Consider the following 27,319-nt stretch of genomic DNA (forward strand, 5'->3'; position numbering starts at 1 on the left):
CTAACATTGGTGCTCGGTAGGTTTTAGACGACGAAGTAGGTGGTCGATGTTTTTTTTAAAGAGACAGTACTTCGACTATTGAATAGTCGAACAATTTTTAGTTTGAATCATTCGATTCGAAGTCGTAGTCGAAGTAGCCAATTCAATGGTCGAAGTAGCCAAAAAAATACTTCGAAATTCCAAGTATTTTTCCTTCTAATCCTTCATTCGAGCTAAGTAAATGTGCCCCTGTATGTTTTTTTAGCTGATCATTGCAGAGAAAATCATGACTCTCCAGTACAAACAGGGGACTGTGGGTTGAGCAGTCAAAAGCGGGACTGTCCCGCTGAAAACAAGACAGTTGGCATGTAACTTTAACTATTTAAGGCAGGCCACTAGCAGTTTTGGGATCGCCTGGTCGCCACCTGAAAAAAATCTGCAGGTAATTAACATGATATAGATACTGCCCGGAGCTAATATAGCCTGAGCAACCTAGGGTACTTGGTCATATAAGTACAACTTTACTGAATACTGAGCACCAGCTGTATAATCTTTGCACAGTTTGGAAGTTGTCTGTATCAGTAATGATAGAAAATACCACTGGAGCAGTGAAAACTCTTTACCCAATGAAAAATGTTCCCACGCTCACTATTCACTGTGACGCAGAGCCTGCGCTTCCAACCGCCGCTCATTCTATAAGCACAGAACGCAATCATATTCCTTTTACCAGCCCCCCTACCAGGTAGCCAATCCTAAACGTATCGCTTATTCATGATTAAACCAATCACAGTCACCAGCAGAATATCCTAGCAACCGAGAGTCCTTTGTGTTCCAAGCCTCGTTTGAGGATAAATTGTACTTTGTGTTGTTCCGTGGACAAACTCAATAAAGATTATTCAAGAATGTGGAGAACTGTCAATGAAGAATACTGGCGATTGGTCTAATTTTTTTGATGACGTATTCCAGTAGCGACACGACAAACTGAATGTGGGTTTGGCTGGTCGCATTGTAATGTAGTTAAACGACGGGAGAGAGGTGAGAGTCACATATATAAATTTGTTTCCGGAAGTTGTTGTATGTGGTTATGGGATTCAAGAGGAGTGAGGCTGAAATGTTTGTATGTCACGAATTAAAAAATAGTGGCACATTTTTAATAATAAAGATGCCCGCAGTGTCATTAATTATTCTATTAGGATTCCATGGTGTGTCTGCCTCCACACGATGGTCCAGAGCGTAACTCTAGTTTAGACTCTAGCGCAATGGGAGAGGGGAATCCCTGTTTGATGTGCTGAATTCTCCCACAATTCCAGTTTGAAATTTAAAGGAGACATTTTGTGTAAAAAATAAGAATGTACCAGTGCATTATACTCATATAGATGCAGAAGAATTGTGCTAAAAAAGTAGTGTTTCAGGCTGATTTCTTGAATATTTCGGCAAAAAGCCATCCCTTCTCTTCCACTTCCTGCTCCCTGAATTCCCAGGCTGTGCAGGGGAGCCGGCGGCTCTCAGCACTGTAGGACAGGAACCAATCAGTAGCTAGCAGGACCTGATAGGGAACTGAAGCCTTTCTGTGCTTGTGTGACTGCAGGGCTGTGATTGGCTGTCCCCCTCCTACGTGCTTCTGGCAGGGACCGTTAGGACACGCCCACCCCTCATTTGAAACACAGACAGGGACCAGAGAACATCTATAGGGAGCTCCAATAAAGGGGCTATTTTTAAAGATAATATTAATTTTTAGCACCATGTAAAAGCAACACCATATATTACTTATAATTGCCTACAAAATTAGGGTTTTTTCATTTATCCTATATGTCTCCTTTAATCAGAGTGATATTTGGGGGTGAACAATTATTTGCTGCTCTAGATTTTCTTGACTCGATCGTTGCTCTTTTTACTTTCAGAACATATATATTTGAAGAACATGTCTGGTAGTTTCTATTTCGTCATTGTTGGCCACCATGATAACCCTGTCTTTGAGATGGAATTTCTGCCCCAAGGCAAAACAGAATCCAAGGTAGATGGCCTTCCAATACATGTACTCCTATTCAGTTTGTGTATAGCTGTGTTTCAGGTCTTTGACTGGGCCATTATAAAATAGTCATCTTTTTGTTACTGAGCCACTTTATTGCTTCTTTGATCTTGTATATGGTATTATGGTATTATAGACCTGCTAAAAGTTTAACTGTCCAAGCTTTAATTTTTAAAAGAGGGAAACAGGGTCTCTTCTAGTATTGTATGTATTTTGCACTTGATGCCAAGTCCCCTTAGTTTACTTTTTTTTAACTTTTTATGTGTTATATTTATAGTATATATATCAACAAATGAATAAAACGTAAAATACATAAGGAAAGTAAATAAAATGAAAAAGGTTACAGAAATAATATAAATCAATAACAAAGGAAATCTGTACAAAGGCTGATTACAGTCATATCAAGGACACTAGTATACCTACGGCTGTTCATTGAGAAACTTCTCCCAAAGTGACCATATGGATGTATGAAGATCTAGTTTATCTTCTATGAGAGCCGATAAATAATGCATAGACTGGATACATTTAAGTCTATTGACAATATGTACTATAGAAAGGGAAGGGCCAACCAGTGGAGAGCTATAACCCAGCGTGTAGCTGCTTGTATCTGAGAAACAAGCTTACGCAAATGTAGAGCTAACTTAGGGTAGGGCAAAAATAAAAGTGCTGTTTCCATAGATGGTTCAATGGTCACCCCTATGATCTTAGAATATGAAAGCCATATGTATGATACACCTCAGTCCATAACGCTGACACAATGGGGCAATGCCACCAGGCATGGAGATAGTCTCCCCCAGTCGTACATCCCCTAAAACATGTAGGAGGAAAGGTTGGATTAATAGCAATGTTTGCGATTGGGTGTAAGATACCAACGAAACAACACTTTGTAAGCTGTTTCTTTAACTCCCACATTAGTGGATAGTTTTCTAATAGAATTCCATATTTAAGACTAAGGGGCCGATTCATCAAGAGTCGAATATCGAGGGTTAATTAACCCTCGATATTCGACTAGGAACTAAAACCGTTCGACTTCGAATATCGAAGTCGAACGATTTAGCGCAAATCCTACGATCGAACGATTCGAAGGATTTTAATCCAACGATCGAAGGAATATCCTTCGATCAAAAAAAACTCAGGCAAGCCTATGGGGACCTTCCCCATAGGCTAACATTGAGTTCGGTAGCTTTTAGCTGCCGAACTAGGGGGTCGAAGTTTTTCTTAAAGAGACAGTACTTCGACTATCGAATGGTCGAATAGTCGAACGATTTTTAGTTCGAATCGTTCGATTCGTAGTCGAAGTCGTAGTTGAAGGTCGAAGTAGCCCATTCGATGGTCGAAGTAGCCCAAAAAACACTTCGAAATTCGAAGTTTTTTTAATTCGAATCCTTCACTCGAGCTTTGTAAATGTGCCCCTACGTCTCAAACGAAATAGAGGATCCTAAATATGTCTCCCAGGCCATCATGTACTTATGTGAAACTGGAGAAGGAGCCTCTATAAGCTGGGAATAAAGTAACCTGGTTCTGAGTGGATTCCTTCAACAATATTCATACATTGAACCTTCCAATTTGGCTCAGTAGGGAGCTTGGGAATTGTGAATGTGGGAGAGTCTGGAAAAGCATATAGATCACGTAATTGGGGGAAGGATTTAAGACCTTTTAAGCATAATAGGTAGTATAAAATATAAAGTTCATTGGCTGTCCATCTATGGAAGGATGTATGAGAAAGCGCAGGGGGGAAAGTCCGGGTTAGTAGAATATTTTTAAGGTGTGGGCATTTAAATATTCACCACACACATATTGCTTTGCTTTTTGGCCAAAAAACTTATCAGACTGCTACACCTTTACTACCTCAGAACTAGGTCAATCTCATACCTTTTGACAAAAATTAAAAAAAAAATCACAAACTGCAAATATAATGTTTTAACAGTGCCACCTGCTAGTAATTTTGGTTGACTGCCTACATTATCTGTGAAAATAAAGGTTTTGTGATGTTGCTCCACCTTTCCAAGAGTTAATGTTTTTTTTTCCTGACTATACATAGTCAGTAAGTCAGACAGTATTGCCTAGAAAAAAAATGCTTTTTTTAGAATATGATTATTATTGTTGTTGATTTCTTTTTTAATACTTCCATTAGGATGATCATCGGCATCTAAACCAGTTTATAGCTCATGCTGCTCTTGACCTGGTGGATGAGAACATGTGGATGTCCAACAATATGTACCTCAAGACAGTTGACAAATTCAATGAATGGTTTGTCTCTGCTTTTGTCACTGCTGGACATATCCTTTTGTTATATCATCCAAGGCTGCTTTCCCTTGGTTAACCAGTTGTGTTTGTATTATATGATCTTCATGCTATTGGTGTAGTAATTAGGGATGAACCGAATCCAGGATTCGGTTCGGGATTTGGCCTTTTTCTGTAGGATTCGGCCGAATCCTTCTGCCCGGCCGAACTGAATCCAACTCCTAATTTGCATATGCAAATTAGGTGCGGGAGGGAAATCGCGTGACTTTTTGTCACAAAACAAGGAAGTAAAAAATGTTTTCCCCTTCTAACTTGGCTAAGGTTCGGTTTCCAGCCAAATCTTTCGCGAAGGATTCGGGGGTTCGGCCGAATCCAAAATAGTGGATTCTGTGCATCCCTAGTAGTAATGTTCTGAAACAAAAGCAGTGTGTGTGTAGTACAGTACCTTAGATCAGTTCATGGTTATAGCATTACTGCATTTATTAAAAACTGAGATTAAGCCCTCGCTGCAAATAATTGCAGCTTTATTTTTTTACTGTTTATTAATTTAAAGGGCTCAGTTTTAGGCCTAAATTGAGGCATCGTTTGGTAATAGAATTAGCAGTGGGGTTACTAGATGTTATGGGCCCCACAGCAAATTTTAATTTATTTCCCGAAAATAATGGTAAGGTTACCTTTTCTATCAATATGTATTGAAATTGCTCATTAATTAGGGCCTCACTGAGCCCTCTACTATCCTGGGCACCTCCCTGCAACTACAGGGTAAAACGTGCTGATATTATATAAATACATGTATCAGGAAACAAATAATAGCTCACACTGCAGCATGAAGGAGATGGTATTGCTGTATGGAGGAATCCATGAAACTCATTCTTTGCTCCCTACTCAAATGGAAAAGGCATGGAGGTGAGGTTGTAACACACCATAATTTTTTATCTTTCATGTGCTCTCTCTCATAATAGAACAGCTTCAGGAATTGGTCACCTGTGTGCTATATGATTTCTCCCTACTCGTTACCAGCCTAGTATATATCTATTCTATATCAGTGTGCTACTATAATGTTTCCTTATCATTGTTGCATACATATGAGATTTATAATGCTACATGATGTACGGCAAGAAGATGGCATCAAAAATTTCTTCAATGAAGCCTATGATTTATACATGAAGGTATATTTATATTATCTTTCTAATTTGTATTTTAATGTATATTTTCTTTTTAATTTGCTTGTTACATAGTTAAGTGAAATTTAAGCATTAGAGATGCAAATTATGTGGTGGCAGGGGGAAAATTACATTGATGGACAAGAAAAATTAATTCAGAAACTGGTTTAGAAATTAACATGATATTGGCTTAATACTTTTTAAATGCCACATATACTCAGTTGCAGATTATCCATGTCTTAAACCTTTGGAATTTCTCCCTAAATTATTTAATCTGGTACTGTACAGGTATGGAGCCCGTTTTCCAGAATGCTTGGAACTCTGCGGTTTTCCAGATAAGGGTTCATCTGTAATTTGGATCTCCATCTCTTAAAGGAATTGTTCAGTGTAAAAATAAAAACTGGGTAAATAAATAGGCTGTGTAGAATAAAAAATGTTTCTAATATAGTTAGTTAGCCAAAAATGTAATGTATAAAGGCTGGAGTGATTTCATGTATAACATGTCAGTCTGAACACTACTTTTCAGCTCTCTTGGTTTACACTGACTGGTTGCCCTGGTTACCAGGCAGTAACCAATCAGAGACTTGAGGGGGGGGCCACATGGGTCATATCTGTTGCTTTTGAATCTGAGCTGAATGCTGAGGATCAATTACAAACTCACTGAACAGAAATGTACCATGTGGCCCCCCTTCAAGTCGCTGACTAACTCAGAGTTATAGAGCTGAAAAGCAGGAAGTTGGATTCTGGCTGTTTTATTAGACATCTGTTCACTCCAGCCTTTATATATTACATTTTTGGCTAACCAACTATATTAGAAACATTTTTTATTTTGCACAGCCTATCTATTTACACAGTTTTTATTTTCACACTGAACTGTTCCTTTAAGTCTACAAAAATATAGATTAAAAGGTTGAACTTGATGGACGTGTGTGTTTTTTCAACCTAACTTACTATGTTACATGAAAGCCATCTCCCATAGATTCCATTTAAATTGAAGTATTCCCTTTTTCGCTTTGATAACAAGACAGTATATTGTACTTCATGGTAACTAAGCTGTATGAATAAACCTGTTACCAAAGCAATACCATTGGGTTTATTTAATGTTTAAATTATTAATAACCTGCCTAACTGCTAGTTGATCCAGATGAAGGCAAAAATCCATTTGAAGCCTCTCCAGTTTTCCTCAGAGCAGGAAAAAATTCCTTCTTGACTCCAAGATAGCAATCAGACAAGTCCCTGAATCAACTTGTACTACAAACTATCTTCCATAACCCTGTATTCTCTCACTTGCTAAAAAGCCATCCAACCCTTTTTTAAACTTATCTAATGTATCAGCCTGTACAACTGATTCAGGGGGAGAATTCCACCTCTTCATTAGCACTGTAAAAAACCCTTTCTGAATATTAAGGTGGTACCTCCTTTCTTCTAATTAGAATGCATGACCTTGTGTCAGCTGAAAAGACCTACTAGTAAATAAAGCATTAGAGAGATTATTATATGATCCCCTTATATATTTATACATAGTTATCACATCAACCCTTAAGCGCCTTTTCTCCAGCGTGAACATCCCCAATTTGGCCAGTCTTTCCTCATAGCTAAGATTTCCCATACCTTTTACCAGCTTAGTTGCCCTTCTCTGTACCCTTTATAATTCAATAATGTCCTGTTTGAGCACTGGAGACAAAAACTGTACATCACATTCTAGATGGGGCTTTACCAATGTTCTGTACAGTGGAAGAATGACCCCCCTCCTCCTGTGAATCTATGCCCCTTTTAATACAGCTCAAGCCCTCATTTGCCCTTGATGTCTGCTACAGCCATGTATATTATCTACAAAGACTCCAGTGTCCTTTTCCATTATGGATTTGCCTAGTGCAATCCCACTTTTTCTACTGCCCCCCCCCCCCCACTGTCCAGCATCTTACTTACCTCATCATAAAAAGCAATCAAATTGGTCTGACATGACTTATCCTTCATAAAGCCATGCTGATTGCTTCTCGTAATGCCATTCACTAGGACAAAAATTTGAATGTGATCCATTAACAAGCCTTTAAATAATTTGCCCACCACAGATGTCAAACATACTAGCCTATAATTGCCAGGCTGAGATCTTAATCCCATTTTAACTATTGGAATGACATCAATTTTCCTCCAATCCATAGGTACCATACCAGATGAAAGGGAATCTGAAAAAAATTTAGAATTAGGGGCCGGTCTAAAACTTAAATAAGGTCTCTTCAAACCCGGGGGTGTATGCCATCTGGCCTTGGCACCTTGTTCACATTAATTTTTATTAAAGATTTATGAAGCCACTGACTAGATTGAGCTGAGCCACCAGTGCAGCTATGAAGTGAGCCTGGGAACTCTGACTCGTGTTTTTATTTACATGCTATGTTTTTCTGGTTAGGCTAAGGGCAGACAAGGCTGAGCCTCGGCTTCTCCCCACCTGTGGGTTTTACACAGGTGGAGAAAAGCTGATGTGCTCCTTTGTGTAGCTACACTAACAGGCATTGGCCTTTGTGCAGTTACACACATGTCCAAATTTACATTACTACTAGCATTAGTATAAATGACCTGTGGGAATTTATATGCATTGCATCACATAGTAGCATGAAGAAAACCACAAAATGCAAATGTTTTATCAACAAAGATTAACATTAAGGAAAGTTACTTCAAATGATATTTTGCCTGAGATTATGCATGGGCAAAATGTGCCAACCCTGTTTTACCACCACACTGGTGGTAAAATATATTCACTGCATATGTTTTGTACACTAGCAATTTACTTTATTGGCAGTAGGATGGTAGCTATTGATGGTAGCTATTGAAGGAGATAAAACATGGGCGACTAATCGTCCCATCTAGTGAGATAAACAGATGAGTGGATCTCCATTTTATCTGATAAAATAAGATGTACTTTTTTTTTTCTTTCTCCTGCAGTTTGCAATGAACCCATTCTACGAAGTAAACTCCCCGGTACGGTCTACTGCATTTGACAGGAAAATACAATTTCTGGGAAAGAAACACTTGTTAAGTTAATATAAGAGCAGTAAAACTATGGTAATTTACTCTCATAATGACTTTATACATTTGAGATTCTGCAAAATACTTCATTCCATGAACTGAATCTGAATCCTTATTTGCATATGCAGATTAGGGTAAGGAAGGTTTTTTTTTTTTTTTACTTAATCGTTTGTGTGACAAAATGTCAAGTGACTTTTAAGATTCGGTTCAGTCAGGCACTTGGATTCATCTGAATCCTGCTGAAAAGGGCTCTATCCTGGATTTGGTGCATCCCTAATTAAAATGTATAGTTTCCTTCTAAATAAGCTACTGAAGTACTCAGCTGGAAAATTAAGCAGACTGAAATCTGGGCTTTATATATTTTTTTTTACAGTAGCTAAATAGACTGGATACTGCTTAACACCAGAACAAGAAATCGTGAGGTTTCTTTTTTAACAATGAAAAGAAGGGTGTAAAAAAATCCAGTGTACTGTTCTATTGTTTTTAACAGTATAACTATAAATGAACAGACATATGCATTCATATCTTGCACTTTTACCAATGTCTTCATCTGCTAACATTACTAGGAGGGTTATTTACTAAAACTCGACTTTTTGACACTTTATTTAAAAAAAAAAATTCGACCAAACTACTAAACTTGAGTGCCAATAATACTTTGTGAAAAAATTGGTGCGTGAAAAAGTTAAGAGAAAATCAAGCGTCAATTCAAATTGTGCAAAAACTCAACTCTTTCGAGTTGCCGCCCGAAAAATTATCAGATTATTGAATGAAAACCAGCGCAAACTGCCTGAAACTGTCGTGAATCTCAAAGGTAAAAAACATGTTTCAATTGTTAAAGGGACCATCTGCTATTGACTTCTAAATAATTTTGCCAGGTTGTAGCTGGAGTATTTTCAGATTCTGATTTTTAGCAGCTTCAGAGCATAATATATCTTGAAAAATTAGTTTTCTCCCTTTAAAAACTCAACCAGAAAAATTTGAGGTTTAGTAATATAGGCCCAAGATGTGTCCTCCTGTCACCCCTTGCAGTGTTAATCAATTAATTGACAGATGTCAAACTTACTGGCCTATAATTGCCAGGCTGAGATCATAATCACATTTTAAATATTGAAATGACATCAGCTTTCCTCCAATTCATAGGTACCATAACAGATGAAAGTGAATCTAAGAAAATCAGAAATAGGGGCTGGTCTAAAACTGAACTAAGCTCTCTTAGAACCCGGGGGTGTATTCCATCTGGCCATGGCGCCATGTTCACATTAATTTTTATTAAAGTTTTATGAACCATATCCTGAGTCAGTCACAGACTAGATTGAGCTGAACCAGCAGTGCAGCTATGAAGTGAGCCTGGGAACTATGACTCATGTTTTTATATACATGATACAAGTTACATTATCTTTAACACAGAAAAGGATTTGATCACCAGTGATGTTGTCTCTAATAAATATGCCCGGAATGTCATAGTAGGGCCAGGCATTTCAAGTGTGTGGATGCCCCCACCATCCCAATAAATAGTGAATGTGTATATCTCACAGCACCCCCTGTGAGATATACTGGGCAGCGTAGTTATAATGCCCAATGTGTCACTAGTCATTGACAGTGATATACAATAATATTATGCTATATTTTGTGACCATTTAATTATTTGGATTCATTGTGGTAGCATGCATTTAAAAAAATGCACAGTAAGACATTATATTGCTGAATGTTGTGTTATTAGACCCTTTATTAACAGGCTAACAATATTAAGCCTATAAAAATATATTTGATGGAAAACCCCTTTCATCATCATCATCATCGTTTGCAGACCTGGAACATTTATCATTGTATGTATGTTTACCGTGTTGTAATTGCAATTCTGTACAGAAGAAAACAAAAATAAATTGATGTGAATACTTAAAAAAATATATCCATTATGAGTCTCAGTTTATTACTAGCATGATGTTGGAAATAACTGCATCCCTGAACTATTGAACATCGGAGATCACAGCCAGAATAAGCTTCCAGGGTCACACTACAGTAGAAGGATACTTTACTCTAGGATACACATCTTCTGGTGAAGGGTATGTAACATAGACTTATCCCCTATCCAGAACCTTATCATTTATGTTGAAATGATCTAAACAGGTAACAATAGTTCTTACTATATGAAGGAGACTAAAAAAGCAGAACTTTCAAATTAGAACTATATGCTCAAAGCAGTAGGGAAGGCTGAAGGTATATATATCTATATATATATCTATATATAGATATATATATATATAAGCTTTTCCTTTGCAGAGCATGGTAAATGCTTACAAATCCATCAAGTTATAGTTTGGTGTTCCTTTAGTGATTTTTATTCAATGCAATTCCTTCATATGCTTGCAGGAAGTTATGGAGTGGAGTAGTGAGAGCCAAGCTAGAGAGGCATACAGGTCTTATGGCCAATGCAAAATCCCCAGAGCTAGATTGACTAACTGTGGAGTTCCTGTGAGAAATAAATTTGAAACAGTTGAGATTCCTAGGTGAGATGTTTAGTGCAATATGAACAGACATGATTTGACATCAAAGCTGAAACCCTTATCAGACAAATATCTTCATACGACCAAGAGACCCTCAATGCCCGGAGCATACCATCTTTGACCATGGGTTTTATAAAGGAACCCCACTTTAAAATTCATCTAGGATATTAGAATCCTCTCATACACAGTGGGTTCTCAGCAATAAGTTAGATGAATGGGAGAGGTCCTAGTAAAAGGCACTCTCTGCCATCTTGTGGTACAAGGGAATCAATGTTGCATGCTTATTTTTCATGTCCCTTTTGCAGAGCCTCTTTTACTGCATAGCCTTGCTATATTTCTTATCTCATATTTTTATTTTTAGGTGCTGTTTTTCCCTGAAACAATAAGAAAAAGCCTACCTAATGTGTGTTTGAAGATCCCTAAACTTTGAAAAAGTACACAATTTTTTTTTAATGAAATGGCTTATTCTAAGCAACTTTTCAATTGGTCTTTATTTTTTTCAGTTCTTTACCTTACTCTTCTGTCTCTTTTCAGCTTTCAAAAAGTGTTGTTCTATGAATCTATAAATTTACTGTTATTACTACTTTTAATTAGTTATTCTTCTGTTCAACCCGTAATAATAAAGACTAATTGCACATTGTCTCAGAACAATACTGTCAGCATCATACTAAATGTTTATTTTAAGGTTTTTACAAGGAACCTGACTGTATGCAGTAAAATTCCCCCTTCATTAACTGCTGTGGATAGGAATTGTCAGACGGTCCCTAACTGCTCTGCAGGGAAACAATCATACTTATGAACAGGGGGAGCCCCTGCCTTACTTCCCAGCCATGCAGAACTCAAGCAGCTTTGTTTGTTTCCCTGTAGAGCAGTTGGCGACTGTGTGGATATTTGTATTGGATTTTATTTTTGCCTTTACATCCCCTTAACCATTGTTCCCCAACCAGTAGCTCGCGAGCAACATGTTGCTCACCAACCCCTTGGATGTTGCTCCCAGTGGCATCAAAGCAGGTGCTTATTTTTGAATTCCTGGCTTGGAGGCAAGTTTTGGTTGTATAAAAACCAGATGTACTGCCAAACAAAGCCTGCTGTAGGCTACCAGTCCACATAGGGGCTACCAAACAGACAGTAACAGCCCTTATTTGACATCCCCATGGACTTATCCATGCTTGTGTTGCTCTCCAACTCTTTTTTTTATATTTAAAGGTTTCTCACGAGTAAAAAAGGTTGGGGACCCCTGCCCTTAACTTTTTCCAGCTCCAGCTGCAGGGGCAAAGATCATGGAGCCAGATTTAAACAGATAAACTGAGATGGAGGATTATTTTGCAACAGCCACTGGTTCTGCAGAGTTGGAGAAAGTTTGTATTAAACTATAAAATCCACATTAGATTACATGACAACACAGGACCCAGTGCAGTCTGCATATTCTGATTATTAATCAGTCTTGCTGTATCAGCTTCTGGCAGATATTATTTGACTTGTGCTGTTTTGATAATTTATGATGATCTTTAAGCAGCCCAGACCACACTGAGCATGTGCACAGTCTTGGTCTTGCAAAGATGTTTCACAAAGTTACAAGATGGTGACCCCCTGTGGCCAACTGTGAAAGCATAAATCATTTGTTTGATTAGGCTTCTGGTGCAGTAAGTTCATGTTTATGTCTAGTATACAAAATACAGCATTATTTTATTTTAGACTTTACTTCCCTTTTAATGCAATTCATCTACCACTTATTTTGCACTTGGAAACCTCCTACTGATCTATGAATGCATGATTACATAATTGGATTTACCTTGAATGTAAAAAGTCTAATTATAAGACAGATAACTGTTCAACTAATGAAAAAACTTACACCAGAATCCAATCCACGACAAACAACCGTTTTTTTTTTTTTTTACATTGCAGCTTTACTGAGCAATATTAAGAATTAAGAACCGCAAACATGAGTACCTGTAAAAATTCAATGGTTACATTTTTGCCAAAACACTAACATGGAATGTTAATTAAATATTAGACTTTTTCTCTAAATTGCCTCTGGAATTAAAAAAAAAATATTCCGAAGCAGTGCATTACAAACATTCAAGTTTTTAATTTCATTGAATTTATTTTAATTGCTTAGTTTCGATTTCTGTATGTGCTTTGAAATGAGGTATGCATTTCTTTTCCAGATATAACATGGGGACAAAGTGGAAAGCATCACCTTGCTGTGAAAGCCCTTCAAAAAAAAAAAGAGTTGCATGCCCCAATGAATAGAGCATTCTATGGCCTGTATCAAAACAAATCACAATTCCAGTAAGAAGACGCCCTCTCTATACAATGAAATGTTCTCACAGTCCAATGAAAATTCTAGCTTAGCTTATATAGAGGGACTACTCCGTGGACTGTTTTTTTAATTGCTTTTGTACAAACCAGGAAGTTAAATTAATAGTCAAAAAGTAGGCTGAACACTAGTGTATTAATTGAACTGATGTTAAAAAAGTGGGTATACTGCCTCTTTGTAGGTAACGTAATTACTCCAAAAATTAAAAAAACATTATGGTAAAAGACAAAATTTCATGTCATGGGAACAGTAATGCAATAGTAACCATCTTGGCAGTTACTCTATGGCAGTGATACCCAACCAGTGGCTTGTGAGCAACATGTTTCTCACCAGCCCCTTGGATGTTGCTCCCAGTTGCCTCAAAACAGATGCTTGTTTTTGGAGGCAAGTGTTTGTTGTGTAAAAACCAGGTGTACTGCCAAACAGAGCCTTCTGTAGGCTGCCAGTCCACACATGTGCTCCCAAATGGCCAAACACAATACTTATTTTGCATCACCCAATTACATCTTGCTTGTCTTGCTTCTTTTAGATCTGTATGTGATGCAAGGCCTTCAATACTGCAATCAGCAATACCAGTAGCGATAAAAACAGTGGCACAACTGGCCCGTGAAACAATATTTTTTGTGTAGTAATAAAGCTGAAAATGTTGAACATTATTAAATATTCTAGACCACTGCTGTCTTGCACTTGCACCATGAGTCTGCATACGACCTTACAGGTCCACCTTTATTGGCCCTGTGCTCAGTGCTGGCGGCTCAGAGTCTCATTCCATTGTGAAAAGACATTTCACATAAGACGATGTTCAGGGATTGGAAAAGGGACTTTTGATTCAACTAAAACCAATTACAGATGAGGTTCCCTTGTCCAATTGAAGCTGCATATTACAGGCAATGCTAGCAATAGACAATTTCAAGAGAGGGAAAGAATATAAAGATGATGGGGGCTGACCACCAATAAAATTTGGAAGACCTAAATAGAAGAATATAAGGGAATCAAAGGAGAAAGGAGTGCAGAGAATAAAACAGTAAAAGGGGGTAATAAATTAAGTGGGGATTAAAGGAGAAGGAAACCCTGTAGAAAAAACCCCCGTACCCCCCATCCCACGTAGACTCCCATCCCTCCTCCCCCCAGGCTAACTGCCCCCCAGGGAAATGCCCCATATTTTATACTTACCCCCCGTTGCAGATTCTGGCAGCGGACTTCATGGCATCCATCTTCCAGGTCCTATGTAAACTGACTGGGAAATCGGTATGTCAGCGCATGCGCAAAATTGCCTTTCTTTCAGCCAGCTTACCGAGGACCCAGAAGATGGATGCCGTGAAGTCCGCTGCCAGAATCTGTGATGAGGGGTAGGTATAAAGTAAGGGCCATTTCTCCGGGGGGCAGTTAGCCTGGGGGGAGGGGGGGTCTATGTGGGGTGGGGGTACGGGTTTTTTTCTACAGAGTTTCCTTCTCCTTTAAAGTCAGGGCCAATCCTTCCTTTAATCGGCTCCACTAGTGCAGAGAGTGTTTATTACACGAGTAATGCGGCCCCCCTTTGACAAAGTTTTAAAGTAGAACTAAACCCTCCAATAATGAAAATCCCTATCCACTACCCTATATAGTCCCCCCTACCTGCTTCCCCCCCGCATAGCTGATTACCCCTAGAAGTGCCCCTAATTCATTACTTATGTATGGGTGCAGAATACACGCAGCGGAGCTCATGGGAGCCACATTCCGGCTCTTCAGTATTCTTCAGGTTCTCTTCCTTCCCTTCGGCAATTTCCGGAAGAGCCAGAAGATTGGCGCCATAAGCTCCGCTGCACTTATTCTGCATCTATACGTAAGTAATGAATTAGGTGCACTTTCAGAGGTAATCACCTATGTGGGGGGAAAGCAGGGAGGGGGGACTATGTATGGTAGTGTTTTTTATTATTGGGGGGTTTAGTTCTCCTTTAAGCGGAAGGGGGGTTGGCATTGGGGCTGCTGCCTCAGCCGGAAGCAGCCCAGGATCGCCCCCGATTGAAGAACACCATACAATACATTTGAAAAAAGAGAAAATAAAGGAGGGGAAAAAAAATAAAGGGTAATGGCAAGGGTGTACAGAAAAGGAGGCAAAAAAAAAAAGGCATCAACTGAAATAAATATGGCCCTTAAAAGTTGGACAGCGCTGGTCTTGAATCGTAAGCATGATTCAGTGTAAAAAAGGTCAGGTTGTTCAGTGTACCCAGTGTAATTGAAATTTCGAGGTACTTGCTTAATTAGCCAAAAACCAAAAATGATTTCTAGTTAAATATACAGGAATCTTATGCTTCTACATGGTCTACACAGCGGCTGTGACCCCTCTTGAGTGCTTTGACATTTCTAGTTTGCATATCTGCAGGTTTGCACTTTTTAAAACTTTAGCTCATTTATTGCTGGATTCCTTTAGTGATATAGGACAATGGTCACATTTAAGCCAATTGTTGGTTGGTTGGGGGGCAGGCAAGGCAATGGCAACTTGCCCTAAACTGCAATAGTATGCAAGGAGAGTGGCCACAATTTTGGGCAAAGAAATCTTGGGCAGAGAAGTGCCCAAATCACCCCATGTGACTTTGCCCTTAAAAATGCAGAATATATACAAAGACCTTATATTTATATCAATAAGAGGATAGATGTAACAACTAAACGTGTCCACAGAAACATGTACTTGTACTTCAGTGAAGTATTTTATTAGATCCTAAGTCAAAAATCATGATTTTAATAAATGATACCATTCATTGTGCAAGAAGCTGGAACAGCTCTGTCTAGGTCAAACCAATCTGAATTATTTTGATTAGATTTCTTGACAGACCTAAATATTAGATATTCTTCATTTAGTTCACCCAAACAATGCTACATGCATGACCACCCACTCATACTTGATGGGCTTGCATGGCTGGGATAAAGGGTTTACAGGGTTATTGACTTTCAAATGCAAGAGTCAACAGCAAGCAGTAGATGGCTTATGTTTTCTTTGCAGGTTAACTGTATCTGTGTGCATCAGTTGATCGGATCTATCCTCTATGGCTAAAACCCTCCTAACAGCTTCTTCAAATGCTGCAGCAACGTTTGTGGCATCTTTAGCGCTAGTTTCAAAATAGGGATGATTTCCATTGTCTCTACACCAGGCTTGGGCCTCTTCAACTGTCACCTGGCGGTCTGTCATGTCTATTTTGTTTCCCAAGACAACAAGCGGAAAGTTGTCAGGGTCTTTGACATCTGCATAGAATATAAATTCCTTTTTCCAATTGGTCAGGTTTTGAAAACTCTGAGAATCATCAACACTGAATGTGAGTAAACAGCAATCGGATCCCCTGTAAAAGGGGGTTCTCAGGCTCCTAAAGCGCTCCTGGCCTGCAGTGTCCCAGATCTGCATTGTTACCATGTGACCATCCACTTCCAGCTCTTTATTGAGGAACTCAACACCTATTGTGTGGAATAACTGTGTGTCAAACTTATTAGTGACGTATCTATTCATGAGAGAACTTTTTCCAACTCCTCCATCTCCCAGAAGAATGATTTTCAGCAGTGAGGATTTTGTAGACATTGTAATAGACACAGTTTTCCTTTAAAGTGATGATCTGTAACCACAAAATAAAGTAAATATACAAATGGCTTTTCTGTGAATATATTGAAATAAAAAATAAATTACTGTTTTAAACGGGAACATTTTTTTTCTATATATCTTTTTAAGTGAGCAATTATTATAATTATAATCAAAGTCACACTAGATGATAAATGTTAATGTAAATAATCATAAATATCAAAAATTAAATGTGTAGTATTATGGCTTGCTAGATGTGAATGCATACAGAATAATATAGTCCTTACTTATATACAGAAGTTCTGCTTGCAATTGTAGCCAGAATCATACTTCACACCCTCATATTTTATGTTAGAAAGGTGATATTGATCTGGGGGATGGGCAATACCCTTTCAACATGGGACTTCTTCAGACAATTAATAAAGGGAGCCCAACCCATCATTAAAGAATAAACAAACCTGTCTTTTATATAAAAATGATTCTAAATAGTGCCCAGAATAACATACCTTTCCCCACATTTAGTATTATGTTGTTTCTAAATCACAATTTAAGCTACTTCCTGGTCCAGCATGAAGCTCTTTTTGACCATGAAGACAATCAAAGAGGTGACTGCTGTGCAGGAGGCAGAAAGCATGTACAATAGACTTCTTTCACCAGCTTCCTATTTAAGGGTGAAGACACACAGAGCTACTGGTAGCAGCTACAAAATAGACAATAGTGATAATTGGCTTTGCCAAGACAATACATGTGTTTTAGAGCAGAGGCAATTCTCAGTATTGTCTATGGTAGGGTATTTTTTGTAGCTACAAGTACAGTAGCTGATACTATGAAATCTGTGTGTCTTTACACTAAAAGAAAAGGAAGGCTCCTTATACTAAAGGGGCAGAGCTTCACATTAGATAAGAAGTATGGAATGAATGAATAATGTTATTTTGGAGGCTTTTTTTTAAAAAAAAAAACCTCAAATACAAATAAAAAGGCCTACTTATCCTTTAAGTTAACATATGAAATGCAGGAAGCTACGTAGAAATTGACAACCTTTTGGACCCTTGGTGTAAACATAGTACCCCTCCAACAATATTGTTGGTGAACTAAATTCATAACTGATGTAACTGTATACAAGAGCAATTTCTGGTTTCTGTCATGTTGTTTTTACATGTAATGTATATAATGCAAACTTAAAATACTGCTAGAGGTGCACTTGGTATGTAATGATATATTAACAAATATATATATATAATTGGGCTGATTATTTCCATTTCATATGATTTCAATTTCCTATGCTCCTAAAAGCTTTTTGATGTGCCTGCACCTGTACAGGCAAACAGAGCAGATTCCACCACAAAAATGCACACTTGAGTACATCAAAAAGCTTGGCCTGCATTTATCCACAGGCCACAAATCCACACCTACTTCAGTGAACAGACCAAACAGTTGGTTTTTATCAGTTATTTTAATCATAAAAAAATGAATGGCTTTTGTTTTTTCCTGAGCTTGAGCAAACTGGAAAACTGAAGCTACTTCATGTTTGGTCCTTGCAAGGTAGATTTCCAGAGTAGAGATAATTCCCCCTGTACAAAGGACTACTGCTACAGGTATGGAACCTGTTATCCAGAATGCTCGGGCCCTGGGGTTTTCAAGATAATGGATATTTCCATAATTTGGATCTTCATCTTGTAAGCCTACTAGAAAATCACGTACACATTAAATAAACCCAAAAAGCTGGTTTTGCTTCCAATATGGATTAATTATATCTTAGTTGGGATCAAGTACAAGGTACTGTTCTATTTTTACAGAGAAAAAGGAAATCATTTATATTCATTATAATGGAATCTATTCAGAGCTTTCTGGATAACAGGTTTCCAGATAACGGATCCCATACCTGTACTAAAACATGCACACCAAAGGGGGAAGAGCAGTGGTGGTTATTACTAGAAATACATTTATCTGCCTTGCTACTGCAATTATAGGAAGTTTTTAGAGCTCAAGGTGAAAGGTCATTCTATATAGGGGTATTAGAATCATTCTACAAAACAAGCAATATAATTGTTGTCTAATGTGAGAAGTTTTGCTAGGCAAGACTAAGGGCAGAGACACACGCTGCTATTTCGGGAGATTAGTTGCCCAGCGACAAATCGCTTCTTCGGGAGACTAATCTCCCCAAACTGCCTTCCTGCCAGCTAGAATGTAAATCGCCGGCGGGATGGCAATCGGATCGATTTGGCTTTCCGAAGTCGCCCGAAGCGTTCCGAATGCCAGAAAAATTTGTTGTCTAAGCAACAGCTATTTGTTTGGTATGGGAAGAAGGCACTTAGAAAGTATTACTGTTACCTTATTTTATCACTTCAGTTTTTAACATCAGGCAGCATCTAAAAAAGAAGATAAATAATACTAATATTATTTTGTTGTGAAAACTTTCACACATTTTCAATGAAATTCATGTATTCACTGACAGGGGGATGCTGTGCTTTCAGTACAATTAGTAAATCCAGAAAGGTAGGCAGAAACTCTTCCATTATGCACAAGTGAAACACCACATGCAATGTTAGCTCTTTTGGGAAGGGCTCTTTTTACCTCTTATATCAGTTACTGGCTGCTCTGTATAACCTGTGTATGTTCAACGTGTGCACCCATTTATTGTACAGCACTGAGGAATATGTCAATGCTTTATGAATACATCTTAATTCACATGCAACACTTGATCCACAGCTTGCACAATGCAGTGTCTAACTTTTAGTTCTGGTTTAGTGTTTAAACATAACATCAATCTGAAAAAAAATGTTTGTTAACATTTTCAGGTTTGCTTAAGCCTCCATTGTTATTAGGCTGGATACCCATTGCCCTACTGCAACATTATTATTTAGCAGGTGTGGCTTACAGGGGGACATGGTGAAGAAGTTTGACCAGGTGCAATAATCTGATATGAACAGCACATTTCAGCTGACACATGATTGGCTACAGGGAGTTGAGAGCAGTCCAAGGAACAATGTGTTTCCTACATATTTCAGACGTCTGTATCTGTTTGGCCTAAAGGTAGGGTCACACAAAGTATCTCTAACTTATTAGCTTGTAGGTGTTAATAGAACTGGTCATTACTTATAAATGTCTCTGGATTTGGTATATGAAGGGGTGGTTCACCTTCAAACAACTAGTTGGTTTCAGATAGATCACCAGAAATAACAACTTTTTCCGATGACTTTCTATTTTCTATGTGTCACAGTTTTTCTAATATTGAAGTGTAAAGTGTCATTTTTCACCTTCTAAAGCAGCTCTGGGAGGGGGGGTCACCGACCCTGTAAACTGTTCTAAATTGATACATTTAGTTGATACATCTCTTATCTTTGTCCATGCTGAGCAGAATCTCTGGGTTTCATTACAGGCAGCTGTTAGAATTGATACAATAGTTGCTAATACCCCAGAGATGCTGCTGAGAAATATATCAACTAAATGTTGCAAAATTGTAACAGTTCAGAATCTGCACCTGAATTACTGAGCTGCCAGACTCAAACACCAGAGACACTAACATTCAACTTTAAACTTAGATTTTGGAAAAATGGTAAAAAATAAATAATGAAAATGAAAAAAAAAAAAGTCTATTTCTGGGGAAAAAACAAATCGACCAAAATAAGCTAATAGCAACATTGTCCGACAAAAATACTCGTTCTCCTCAAGCGTATTGTTCAACCAAATATCAACATATTGTAGAGGTCAGTGCTAAAAGCTAGGGAAAATTGGAAAAACTTATGGTGTAGTATTTCTTAGAGAGTTGTAGTACAACACCATCACCCACTCATGTACTGCACAATGCTGTGTTTCTACTTTATAGTCATACACCCTGTGCTAGTGGTGGGTACTCACAAACGTTTCAAATGAAGTTCAGCATATAACAATGAAATACAGATCCGAACTGGCTTCCCACCGGAATCCTTGAATTTTGCGATTAAGATTAACCATCTCATATCATCCCTTTTCTTATTTGTTGCCTGTGGTTTTTCCTTTGCTACATTCCAATTTTTCCCTAGCTTTTAGCACTGACCTCTACAATATGTTGATATTTATTTCTGGGGAACAGTCTGAAAAAAAAAAAAGTGTTTGGAAGGTGAACAACCCCTTTAAAAGGAGTTGTCCACCATCCCAACACTTTTTCCAGTTCAGTTGTTTTCAGATAGTAATTGAAAAAAATATTTATTTCCGATGAATTATTTTCTATTTCTGACCGGTTTTCTGATATTCAGGTTTTGTTATTTACCTTATGTCTTTCTAAAGCAGCCATGAGAGGGGAGTCAACAATTCTGTAAAGTATTCTAGATTCATTCAGGGAGTTATTTACTAAAATCTGAAAACTTCTCACTAATTTCTTAAAATCACTTCAACCAAACTCCTTCCACATTTTTACCATATTTATCAACAAATTAACTTGAAAAAATCTGGCGTGGGAAAAGATTCAATAAAATTGTGAAAAAAATCCAAATCTTATGATTTTTTCTAATTATCGCCCAAAAACCACAAATTCATGTGGTTTTATTTTTTTCTGACTTTTAGCAGCATAGGGGTTTAATAAATCACGAAAAAATCATTTTTTTTTCTCCGAAAAAATTGTGTTTTCCTCTTCAAAACAGAAAGCTGGTAAAAAAAATAAAAACTAAAAGCAGTTGAAAAAAAAGTCTGGTAAACAATCTGAAAACAACTAAACTAAAAAAAGCAATTGGAAGGTAAAACACCTCTTTAAGTATTGGATAATTGCAGCTGTGCCTATAATGTAAATAAGGAGTGCTAAAGCTAATTCATTTCATGCACACACCAGTCCTATGGCTGTACTAGAATCAAGCAAGTTACTCTTGAAACATGTAGCAGTTGTTTCACTTCCGCTTTCTGTCTGGTAACTTAAATTAACCAGCTTGTGTCAGTATTTACGGGGGCTTAAATGGTGATTTGGCTTATAATAATCAAAACTTCATGCTGCTTAGATTTTTCTTGGAGGTCTGTCTTTGGAAAAAGCACTAGCAGAAGGATTTGCAGATTATAGAATTTTTCAGGCAGATCACATGCACATTGCACAAAATAGTTATTATTATTAAACTACTTTCTATAAGCGCATAAAGCAGAATCCTCTACTGAAATCCATTTTTCAAAACCCCAAATTGATTTTTTGAATATTTAGTATTGACATTAGAACACCAGTTAAGACATTCCTCTTGACTGCCACAGATTGTTGAATGCATGGTGCCAACATGGAAGTACCAGTCTGTCGGAACCACAGATTCTACATTTCCAGCTCTATGGGGAAGAAAACACATTGCCCAGCACCATATAGTAAGTACAAGTGATGTTCAGGTTGACCCCAAAACCTGGTTGACTGCCAGTAATATGGATTCTGATTACATTTGGCCAACCATTGAGGGTTAGGGTTGTGTGCAGGTCAGACTGAGGTGGCACAGTTCTCCGCTCCATAACGCAAGTACTCCACCCCCAGCAGAGGTGTTGACATTGGATTTGCATGTGTGAACCGCTGGCGGGCCCAAGGGGGTGCGGCCCTAATGCAGTCACACCCCCCGTAGTTCCGCCACTGTCTCCTCTGCTACCAAAGATTCCCTGTCTTGGAACCAGAGGCACATACAGAATGCGTACGGGTTAGGCGTGGGTCCTACAATGGCATCATTTTGCTTGTTAGGGTCAGGTGTGGGACGAGTTTTTGCTAACCTACACATCACTAGTAAGCACATCAAGCAAAAACACCTTCAGTAGTTATAATACATCACACGCTTGCAGTTCACCGTCAGCAATATGTTCAGATAGATGGATTCAGCCTATGATCCTTTTAAGGCAATGTATAAGTTATGACCCCTGGTGTTGCCAAATCATCACTCAGAATAATGTCTTCCATTTCTAGACTTACAAATTTGCCATATAAATAAGCAACAATTCTCATAATGCACTGTAAGGTCACGTGAGTTGCACTGTTAAAGCAGTTTAAGTAGCTATCACATTATTGGCAATAGCTCTAGCATGGGATATAGGGATCACAAACAAGTCAGGAAATTCTAAAGAATACTGTAAAGGTGTGTGGCACTGGGAGATCAAACATTAGCTCAAAGTTGAGAATGAAATGACATTTTTGCAGCAAGAATGTCACAGTCATGCACAAACATGCTGAACCTAATAGCAGCACACCATTCAAGTACATATTTCTAGATAGTGATGAAACAAACATGTTCTTTAGGAGCACTTTTCCTTCCTGAATTGGAAACAGGAAAAAATGGAGAATGTATTTTCTGCTGACGGACCTTTGCATGCATTGCAGTTTCTATGAAAACTGATTTCAGAGGAGCATTCCTATTTTTGGTTAAAAAAAATGTAAATGAGCCCTTTGCCATAGGAGAACTGTGCTGCTGCATTGCCTGGGCTGGAAGCACACTAATAGGGCACACAAGTAACAACGTGGGGTGTCAGTTTCAATATTTTGCTTTGGAATGACCAAACAAGAGCATTTTTTGTAGAATGAATGCAAATTCCTTCTGCTTTATTTTAAACTAGAAGGAACAATAAAGGGTTCCACATAGGATTTGAGAAAATCGAAATGCCTCAGAATGGTCCTGTGCATTCAATCATTATTTAAGCCTCAAAATATACACTATGGGGCATATTCATTAACATTGGAGATCAACAGAGATGTATGCCTGCAATGTTAAGAAATACTCAGTCAGTAGAATAGTTAATATTTCTTGAAAATGGCGGGGGAGCTCTAAGCAACATCAACTTTTTACAAAACATATAAATAGGCCCCATTACATTATTGGTTGGGGGGGGGGGGAGTTCTAGAAGCAGAGCATTAAAGAATAGGTTTAGCAAAGTTATAGTTACATTTTAAAACTGCAATTCAAATTTGACGTATAGAGCTAATTGACAGCATTCTATTTAAAGGAAAACTCAACCCCCCACTAATAAAAACCCCTACCCAGAACCCTACATAGCCCCTGCTCCCCCCCCCCACATAGGGGATAACGCCTATAAGTGCCTCTAATCCTTTAAGACAATCTTTGTTTCTCCTTTCCTAAGCATGCGGTCTCTGCAGTGTCCTATTAATATGAAATGAGTATGCCCTAATTGAGGAAATAATAGCTCAGTAAGTTGTTTTATTTGAAGCAATGTAGGTGGTTCTTCACAGTGACGACAGTGAGGTTGTGGAATGCACTGCTGGATGATGTGGTGATGGCTGATTCTGTTAATGCCTTTAAGAATTGCTTGGATGATTTCTTGGATAAGCATAATATCAAATCCTATTGTCATACTAAAATCTACAATTAATATAGATATTTTTATATATAGTTTATGTGAGTGTATAGAGGGGTCAGTGTGAATGTGTATATGTATGGGCGGGCGTTGGGTTTCATTCGAGTGGGTTAAACTTGATGGACTTTGGTCTTTTTTCAACCCAATTTAACTATGTAACTATGTTACTGCAGCCTCTTTAAACCAGACACCGATTTCTTTGCAACAAGGTACCTGCCTTTATTCTTTATTATACATACTGTAATTAACACAGTATGTAATATGATAGATGCTGGTGCTACAAGTACAGGATACTTTTGGATTGCTTGTATAAATACATTTTTGTTTAGACATTATTAGGTCACAGTTATGAAGTACCTCTTGTTCTGTTTTTTGGCTGAAGTGCTTTTTAGAGAGCACATTGAGAATTAAACAAGCAAACCAGAAAATTGTTATACACTGAACACAAATCATGTGCTCCGTGTGTAATGAGAGAAATGATTTCACTAATTAACAACATGACAGAATCATGTGTTTCCTCTAAGAAATCACATGCAGCAGACGGACAAGATAAAAAGGAGGTGAAACAACAGCATATCTTGAGTGCATGCACTGTATACTAGAAAAGCAATATTTCCTATAGCTTTGTGGCACAAAAGCAGCCATTTTAAAAAAATAAATAAACAGAAAACACATAAAAGTTAAATGTTATTTCACACAGTGGTTTAAGGTATGCAGCTATCTTTTTTTGTGGTAAAAAATATCCTCCAAGATCACAACGTGTCACCTATGACCTACACAATATCTCCTAACGAGCAAACAATGCCACCTACTGGAACCAACAATTTCATAAATCAGAAATGCTTATCGAATTTACACTTTGGAAAAGTTGCCATTAACCAGCAAATGTCCCATTTTCTATAAACTGGGGCCAGGCAAACAATTTCCTTGTTAGGGCTCTTAAATACAGACATTTTTTTAATGTGTTTAACATGCATTTGAGATGCAGGTTTGACAGCACCGAAACGCATTCACTAATTGATTCCATTCCATTCTGCCTAGTTGTAGTTATGTGCATTTTACTCCTTTTGTGTTTCATTATGTTGATAGGATACAGCATACTGCATTTTCTAGGGCTTGAGGAACATTCAGACACCAGTAAAATTGAACGGACATAAATGCACTTAGCTGCAAATAAACACAGTATATGCATTTTTTCGTGTACAGTATGTGTTTTAAAAGCAAAAAAAATACTCTCGTGTAAGAGTCCTTATGTTTAATCTAGAAACATACCCCAGTAATGTGACTGGGGTATGTTTCTAGATTAAACATAAGGGCTCTTACTAGGGATGCACCGAATCCAATATTTTGGATTCGGCCGAACCCCCAAATCCTTCATGAAAGATTCGGCCGAATACCGAACCGATTCCTAATTTGCATATGCAAATTAGGGATGGAAAGGGGAAAACATTTTTTACTTCCTTGTTTTCTCTAAAGCTAATTACATCATAATGGATATTATACATAAGTAATGATGCAATACCAACTGGAGTATAAAGAAACATCAAAAGGTTGCCAAAATAAATAAATAAAAATTGGCTGCAGTCAGACAACAGCTCCCAGCATTCGCATACATTTACAGGCTACCTGGTTGAGATCAACTACAAACAAGAGTGTTAAAGGACATGTAAAGCCTTCATTTTCCTACCATGTATATAAGTTGATTACATTTCCCCCACCCAAATGGCATTATTTGTACTGCATACATCCCCTCCATTTGTCAGCATCATTTAATTTCCCTAAAACAAATAGCAGCTTTCACACGGGGGCCATTTTGCCTCTGACACTTCATCAGTGCATTTATATCTGCAAACAGCACACATGTGATGTAAATGTCATGCAATTTAAGAATGCAGTCATAAACTGACAGTGTTAACTATGATGACAAGTCCTGCTTGAAATGAGCACTGTAATGGTTACTCTGAGCTCTGGAGAGAGGGTTAGGATTTAAAAATAGAAGCAGACAGCTAGAGCAGAGTTTCTATGGGAACAAGCAATGCCATCTCTTCATTGGCTGCTAGGCTGGAGGGTGTGTTTATTAATCTGAGTTGAGAAGAACTGAGCATGCTCATGAGCCAACAGCCAAAGGAAAATTCTGAGGGAGGGGGCAGAGTGGGTTAGAGGAGGAGAAGAAATCCTACTTGATTAAGGCAGCAGCCTTACTATTAATCTTAGAACAACCAGAGTGGCAAGTGATTACAGATTTCAAAGAGGCTCTTCAGTCATTACATTTTTGCGTGGGGGGGGGTTACATGTCCTTTAGGATTAGAGCATCCCTAGAATACATAAAACCAATAAAAACATGCTGAAATGATACAGCAGTCCTCCAGATGGACAACCCTACTATAAACTGTAGGACAGCAAGACAAATGTAATAATAGGGATTCAATAGAAGTCCCAGCAGTGTGTTAGGAGTGATAATAAAACATCCAGGCAGGGTACTTAGCTCCTGATGCTGTGAATGTGAGAGGAGCTCATACACATTGCGGTGTAAAGGATAGTAAAATAAATTACATGTCTGTACAGCAAAATGCTATGAGGAATATTCTCTCTGGACTGTAGCTTTACAAACATGTGTACGCATAATAGTCAGCACAACGGAGAGATTGGGTTAGTACAACATAATTTAGGATGCAGCAAGCCTATTTACTATACACAACTCCCGCGAGCCGGTATAAAGTGCACCTAAGTATTACAACTTGTACAGTGTATTTTCAGAGCTTAAGATACATATAACCCCAATGTTTCCTTCATGTTAGAAGCTATAGGCAGCGTAGCCAAAGCTGTCATTTCATCCCCGCCCGCACCACCCGCTCTGTTTACCTGCGACCCAGTCTCTCCAGGTTCTCTGCTAGTTCCTAGTGGCGCTTCGCCCTTCCGTGACGCCACTCGCACGTGACGTATAACGTCATTGTCACATGTCCTATAGGAAGGCTTGAAGCAGAGCGCCTGCTCAGTGACTCAAGTCATATTGTGCAACTCTGTGATCTCTTCAAACTTTGGGCGATAGTTCACCAATAGACGGGACTTCAGAGCGGCTGTATATGTACATGTCTCATCTGTCTAATTGTGTTCCTCACAATATTGTGGAGGTGTTGGGGGTAGTTAGAGCATTAAGAGGGTAGGGTTGCTAAGAGCTGTGTGTACAGTCAGCAGCACAGGTGGAGGAGGATTTCGTTTTTG

At 38.2% G+C, this 27,319-nt stretch overlaps 2 protein-coding genes across 2 annotated transcripts; one reads left to right on the top strand and one right to left on the bottom strand.

The window, feature by feature from the left end:
* Positions 1-1,002: 1,002 nt before the first annotated feature.
* On the top strand, positions 1,003-9,063 carry trappc2.S (trafficking protein particle complex subunit 2 S homeolog; the record flags this gene model as incomplete). Its single annotated transcript, NM_001094492.1, is given in 5 exon segments — positions 1,003-1,014; positions 1,881-1,993; positions 4,143-4,287; positions 5,336-5,421; positions 8,356-9,063. Coding segments are annotated over 4 exon segments (423 nt in total).
* A 6,868-nt stretch (positions 9,064-15,931) lies between these two features.
* rab9a.S (RAB9A, member RAS oncogene family S homeolog) lies at positions 15,932-26,980 on the bottom strand. The gene is made up of 3 exons (NM_001092035.2): positions 26,960-26,980; positions 19,139-19,176; positions 15,932-16,844 (listed from the first exon to the last, which is right to left on the bottom strand). The coding sequence occupies exon 3, from the start codon at positions 16,808-16,810 to the stop codon at positions 16,205-16,207; it is 606 nt and encodes a 201-aa protein (NP_001085504.2). The 5' UTR covers positions 16,811-16,844; positions 19,139-19,176; positions 26,960-26,980; the 3' UTR covers positions 15,932-16,204.
* Positions 26,981-27,319: the final 339 nt, after the last annotated feature.

The sequence above is a fragment of the Xenopus laevis genome, chromosome 2S, assembly GCF_017654675.1.
Source record: "Xenopus laevis strain J_2021 chromosome 2S, Xenopus_laevis_v10.1, whole genome shotgun sequence".
Taxonomy (NCBI): domain Eukaryota; kingdom Metazoa; phylum Chordata; class Amphibia; order Anura; family Pipidae; genus Xenopus; species Xenopus laevis.